The sequence below is a fragment of the Neofelis nebulosa genome, chromosome 3 (assembly GCF_028018385.1).
Source record: "Neofelis nebulosa isolate mNeoNeb1 chromosome 3, mNeoNeb1.pri, whole genome shotgun sequence".
Lineage (NCBI taxonomy): Eukaryota > Metazoa > Chordata > Mammalia > Carnivora > Felidae > Neofelis > Neofelis nebulosa.
In genome coordinates this window covers 195,537,288-195,543,287 of record NC_080784.1, presented here as the reverse complement: position 1 = coordinate 195,543,287, position 6,000 = coordinate 195,537,288, and the positions used below count along the sequence as shown (strand labels likewise).

The 6,000-nt window shown below is 47.4% G+C and overlaps 1 protein-coding gene across 1 annotated transcript in view; it reads left to right on the top strand.

Annotated features, from left to right (window-relative positions):
- The first annotated feature begins 415 nt into the window (after positions 1 to 415).
- The window catches only part of CD38 (CD38 molecule), a 58,489-nt gene continuing 52,904 nt past the window's right edge, over positions 416 to 6,000 (top strand). The window contains exon 1 of the mRNA XM_058723046.1: positions 416 to 1,031. Coding sequence (XP_058579029.1) covers positions 778 to 1,031 — 254 coding nt within the window. The 5' untranslated portion in view covers positions 416 to 777. The remainder of the gene's footprint in view (positions 1,032 to 6,000) is intronic.

The window sequence follows — 6,000 nt, the reverse complement described above, 5'->3', positions numbered from 1 at the left end:
GGTAATAGCTAACATTTATTGAACACTCAGCCTGTGCCAGGCATGGTGCTGAGCACATTGTAAATGTGAACTCTCTTAACCCTCACCATACCCCATGAAGTAGATGCTGCCATTATCCCAGTCTTCAATCTGAAGCACAGAGAGATCAAATAACGTGCCCAGTATCACTCCAGTAGTGGGTAGAGGTGCCGAGTTTGAACCCAGGTTTCATTACTGATGCCACTTGAGTTAAGGGACGAGGCTTGAGTGGAGCTTTTGAAGAGGGCTGAGCAGGCATTTGTCAAACTTGTCAAGTAGAGGTAGGGCACCCTCCCTCTCCTTCTCCCCCCACCCCACAGACAGCATTGCTTATGGGCAGGTGCAGAGGTAGGCAGCCGGCCTTCACACTTTCCAGGAGGGGGTGTGGCTAAATTGTAAAGTGCAAGGTTGAACAAGGGAGCTGGTGGAGAAGCATAAGGATATATTGTGTTTTTCCGGGGCCTGCAGAGAAAGCTTAAGGAGGCCGCTTCTTCCTGCAACTGCAAAGCGTGGTCCTTGTCGGCTCAGGAGTCTGGAAGTGAGCGGCGGCGGTAGTCGTAGAGGCCTTTCAAGTCCTTGAAATCCTTATTTGTCCTGCCGGCCAAGGGACTTTGGAAGAGGGGGCGGGGGTGGGAAAGGAAGCCGTGCAAGATAAAGGGGAGGTGCATTTTCAGAACCGGGCTAGCTCCGTCCTCGCTTTCGGACCGGCCGCGGGTGGTCTCTCCTGCAACTTCGCGAGCGGACCCCACGGCGGACCCCATGGCCGACCACAGGTTCAGGCCCGTGTCCGGGGAGAAACCCTGCTGCGACATTTCCAAGAAAGCCCGGATCTGTTTCTGCGTGGTTTTCGGTCTCCTGGTCGTGGTGATCATCGCGGTGGTGGTGGGGATCGTGATGTGGCGCCAGCCGCCCCAGCACCAGGAGTGGAAGGGGGCGGGCACCACCGCCCATTTTTACGAGATAATCCTCGGACGGTGCTACACCTACACCCAAATCGTGCGACCCGAGCTGGGGTGAGTCGGCGTCCGGTGGCGCGCTGCGGGGCGCGGCGGGGCACCGCGCGCGAAAACAAAGCATCTTCTATTCCGCCGGAGAGCCCGCCGGCCAGTGCCGGCTGGGGAGCGCTGGCCTTGACGTTCCGCGCCGCTCGCGGGAGCGCCTGGCGTGGGCACCTGCGCGCGCGGGCGGGCGGGGAGCGCGCGGTTCCGCAGCCGATCCCTGGGCGCAGACGCCCGCCTTCTGGGCAAGGTGCGCGGCGCCGGCGGGGCCCCCCTCCGCGCTCGCCGCCGCGCTGCAGGCGCGCAACTGGTGGGCGCGGAGGATCGCAGGCGCTCTCTGCTTTGCAGGGGACTTCTGTGCGCGGGCTCTGGCCCGGAGAGTTACCGGTGACACCTGCCTGGTTAGGAGGCTTCTGGAGCCTGCAGGTGTGTGTGTGTGTGTGTGTGTGTGTGGCGGGGGGAGCGGGAGGGGAGGGGGGAGGATGGCATCAGAGGGGCCAGACCACTACAGTGAGTTTTATTCATGAATATAAAACAGCACTTCTTGGCGCCCCCAGGGATAAATGGGACAGAGAGCTCAGTGACAAAATTAAACCAAAACACTAACTTTGGAACGTGAGATAAAATTTACACTGTCAGGTGCATCGGTTCGACGCATCGGTACCCACCCTGAAAACACCACCCACATCAGTCTGCGGAACCTTTCCAGAGGGTTCCTCTTTCCTCCTCCCACCTAATCACCCCCAGAGGGAACCGCTTTCTTGACTTTCATTCCCAGGGTTTGGTTTCACCCACAGAACTGATTTTTGAAGTTGTGCATGAAGTAGAACCAGCCGGAAGCAAAAAGCTACTTCTCAGGCTGCCAAAGGCGGGCACGGGAGCCACAATTTCTGTTGGGAGTGTGGGATCGCGCAATGAATTCCGCCTGCAAACCACCGGCAGCCCGGGGAGCCGAGCGGTAAAATCCGCACCCCAACCCCCCACCCCACCAGCCTCCCCGCGCGCTTTCCGCCCCCCCCCCCCCCCCGATTCTTGCACATTTTTTTTCCAGGCCAACGATTGCCGGGGTCGGTCCGTAGTTGAGGCGTTTCCCTTAGGCTACACTTAAAGTGTTGCTAAAATCAAGCGCTATCTATCCTGACTTGGTAATGATAGACGCGGACGTTTAAGTTTCATTTCATGTAACAGTTTTAAGATTTCTCTTGTTCAATGTAAATTCACGCTATTGGTTAGATTATCATCACCGGGTAGCAAGCCTCAGGCTCCGTAGGGACCACGTGACTTTTTAAATGTTTGTCAAGGCGCCGGGTCAATATTAAACACACACACACACATACACGCAGACACTATGCAAATGGGTTAATAATTCATACGGTTCCACGTGTTTGTCACTTAAGAAATATGAAATCACCGAGTCCCGTAACAACTAACTGTGTGAGGCACTTGACTGCCGCCCCCATTTTAGAAACGAAGAAATTGAAATAGAGAGTTTGAGTCAATCGCCCAAAATTTGGATCCAGAAACTGGGCTCACCCCCTGTGCTATGTTGCCTATGTATGTCCTGTATGTAGAGTGACCGCAGAATTTACTATGTCTGGGACGTTTTGAAGACAAAGGGGATGCTGTTACTAATTATGCTGAGTCCATAGACTTATACCAGAACATATGGTCACTTTATCCTCGGAGAGTTTAAGGACACAACTTCGGGAATGACACTGGCTGGGGTTTAAATCTCGGCTCTGTCAGTCACAGTGTAGTTTTGGGCAAGATACTTTCTCTGGGCTGCAATGATCTCAGAATGGAGAATGGAATGATGTGGAAATTCTTCCACATGTGGAAATTCTGAGGATTAGGAGGAATAATCCCGATACATACAAAGTGTTAATGCTATTGTTTTTGGAAAGGCAGTATCACAGTCACCTTTTAACAATAATAAATAGAGATCAAGGCCAACATGAAAATGGATACCTAGTATTAAAGCTATTTAAATTACAATTCAGTGTATCCGTCCTCCAGTGACGGAATTTATGTTGTTTCTTTTTTTTTTTTTTTTTTTAAGTTCATTAATTTATTTTGACAGAAAGAGAGTACAAGCAGGGAAGGGGCAGAGAGAGAAGGAGAGACAGAATCCCAAGCAGACTTCACACTGTCAGCACAGAGCCGGGTGGCAGGCTTGAACTCCCAAACCTTGAGATCATGACCTGGGATGAGATCAAGAGTTGGAAGCTTAACCCACTGAACCACCAGGTGCCCCAAATTTATGTTGTTTCTAATTTTTTGTTTTACTGTTATTTTTTAAAAAATTGAACACATGGCCCTGGAGATCTTTCCGTGTTAGCACAGGTAGATTTACCTCATTATTAAAAAAAACAAAATTTTTTTTTTAGTGTTTATTTTGTTTTTGAGAGAGAGAGAGAGAGACAGAGAGAGAAAGAGAGAGAGAGAGAGAGCATGCATAGGGGAAGGGCAGAGAGAGAGGGAGACACAGAATCTGAAGTAGGCTCTGAGCCATCAGCACAGAGATCATTACCTACAACCTTATGTCTGTGGGATGACTGGGTGACCCAAGAGACAGGCAACAGCTGTCTTAACCCACTGAGCCACCCAGGTGCCCCTGATTTATCTCATTCTATAGGGTAGAGGTAACTATTTCGGTCCACAAAAATTCGTTTCCAATTTTCTTTTTTTTAATTTTAAAAATATTTTTATTTATTTTTGAGAGAGAGAGAGAGAGAGAGAGAGAAAACGAATGAGCGAGTGAGGGGCAGAGAGAGAGAGAGAGACACAGAATCTGAAGCAGGCTCCGGGCTCTGAGCTGTCAGCACAGAGCCTGACGCAGGGCTCGACCCCAAGAACCGTGAGATCATGATCTAAGCCAAAGTCAGACACTTAACCAACTGAGCCTTCCAGGCACCCCAAAGAAATTGAATTTTTAATTTAAAAACTACCAAGAAAGAAATCTCCAAGCCCAAGTGGTTTTAATGTAGAATTCTTCCAGATATTTAAAGAAGAATGAAAACCTATCCTACACAATTTCTTTCAGACATGAGGAAGAAATAATTCCCGATTTTTTTTATAAAGCTAGTATTGCCCAAACCAGACAAAAACATAAAAATAAAAAAATGAGAAAAGAAAGAAAAGAAAACTTCAGATCAATATTCCTCATAAATACAGGTACAAAAATTGTGTTTTTTAAAAAAAAATTTTGACATTTATTTATTTTTGAGAGACAGAGAGAGTCAGAGTGCAAGCAAGGGAGGGGCAGACAGGGAGGGAGATACAGAATCCAAAGCAGGTTCCAGGCTCTGAGCTGTTAGCACAGAGCCCGATGCAGGGCTTGAACTCACAAACTGTGAGATCATGACCTGAGCTGAAGTCTGATGCTTAACCAGTTGCCCCTATTTATTTCTTCTTACGGGCATTCCTTATATATTGTAGGTCATGTATATATAGTATTTTCTTTCTCTCTGCTTGTTGTCCTTGGAACACTTATAACTTCTGTTGCTCCCCTGACTCTTGAGACTTTAACTTCAAGGTTATGACTCTGGTCACTAATCTCCTTCTTTCTATGTTGTTGAAAGTCTGGCATGCTATTTCCCATGTAGTCATACTTCTCAGCATCAGAAATCTTTTCCCTGATGAATTCTGAGATCATTCCTGCGATCCTCTTTTCCCATCCACTCCCCGCTGGGTCAATGTTCCCTGCTTTGGTCTTTTATACTGGGCCAGAACTTCACTTTATGTCAATTATTCAACCTTGTAATTCCATTTTGACCTGGTATTTCTAGTTCTTCTTACCTCTGTAGGTCTTTATTATAACTACGTGTTAATATACACAAATTTGACATGTTACGTGATCCCAGGCAAAACAAAACCAGTATCAAAAACAATGTATATGACAATCGTAACTATATAAAACTGAATGTAAATGGAAGAAAGGCAGTGAAATACGGTACTGCTGGGTTAAGGGAATTGTTAACGGCTGATTCTTATTATTCCGCCACTGATTTTAGGCCTTTAGTAAGTTTCTTGTAGATTTCTTTCCTTATTATTCTTCAGTTTCAAATGGTCTACAATTGGCATCTTGCTTATCTGTGACTACATAATAAACGACTCCAAAACTTAGTGATCTAAAGCATAAAGCATTTCATTATTCTACATGACTCTTGGATCAACTGGGCTTAACTGTGTGTTTCTTCTGCTCCTTGTGATGTTGGCTGGGACTGGAGTTATTTGGGGGCTCAACTAAGTTGACATATCCAAGATACAGGGGACATCACTCACATGAGGGACACCATGGAGGGGTCTGCTGAAAGGCTGGCATTACCTGGGATGCTGGAAAGGTGGACTAACTATCACAATGTCTCTCTGCTGTCTCAGAGTCTGGGAGTCCCAGCACTGATGTTTTGACCCTGTGAACATGGTTTACTGGCAGCCCCTGGATGTGATTACTGCCTCGTGACCATTTCTTAGTTTGATATTCTTTTACCAGGAAAGACTAAGAATGAAAAGCAGCTTTATTTTCCAACCCAGCAAATCCTGACTTGGAAATGTTTGCTCTTGATTCTGTCTAAAAATGAATCTGTACCTTATCGTGTGTGGTGAAAAGAAATGAGGTGCGCCTCTGACATTCTACCTGGAAATCTCCTTAGGCAAATTCCTAAGTTCCTCAAGTATTTCTATTACTGCCGACGACAGTGTTACCACAACCATCTAACATGGGTCAACTTTTTCTTAGGCTCCAGTGACAGTTTCCTTCCTGTGTGTCCAGCCTTTAGGAACAGTCCCCTTAAGGTCTTTCTGTCTTTCTTTTTTCTTTGTAAAGTTTTATTTACTTAAGCAATCTCCACACCCAAGGTGGGGCTTAAACTCAGAACCCTGAGATCAGCAGCCCTACACTCCTCTGAGCCAGCCGGGTGCCCCTCCCTGAGGTCTGTCTTACCCCAGCCTGCCACTCACTCCCAATGCTGGTGCCACGCTGTGG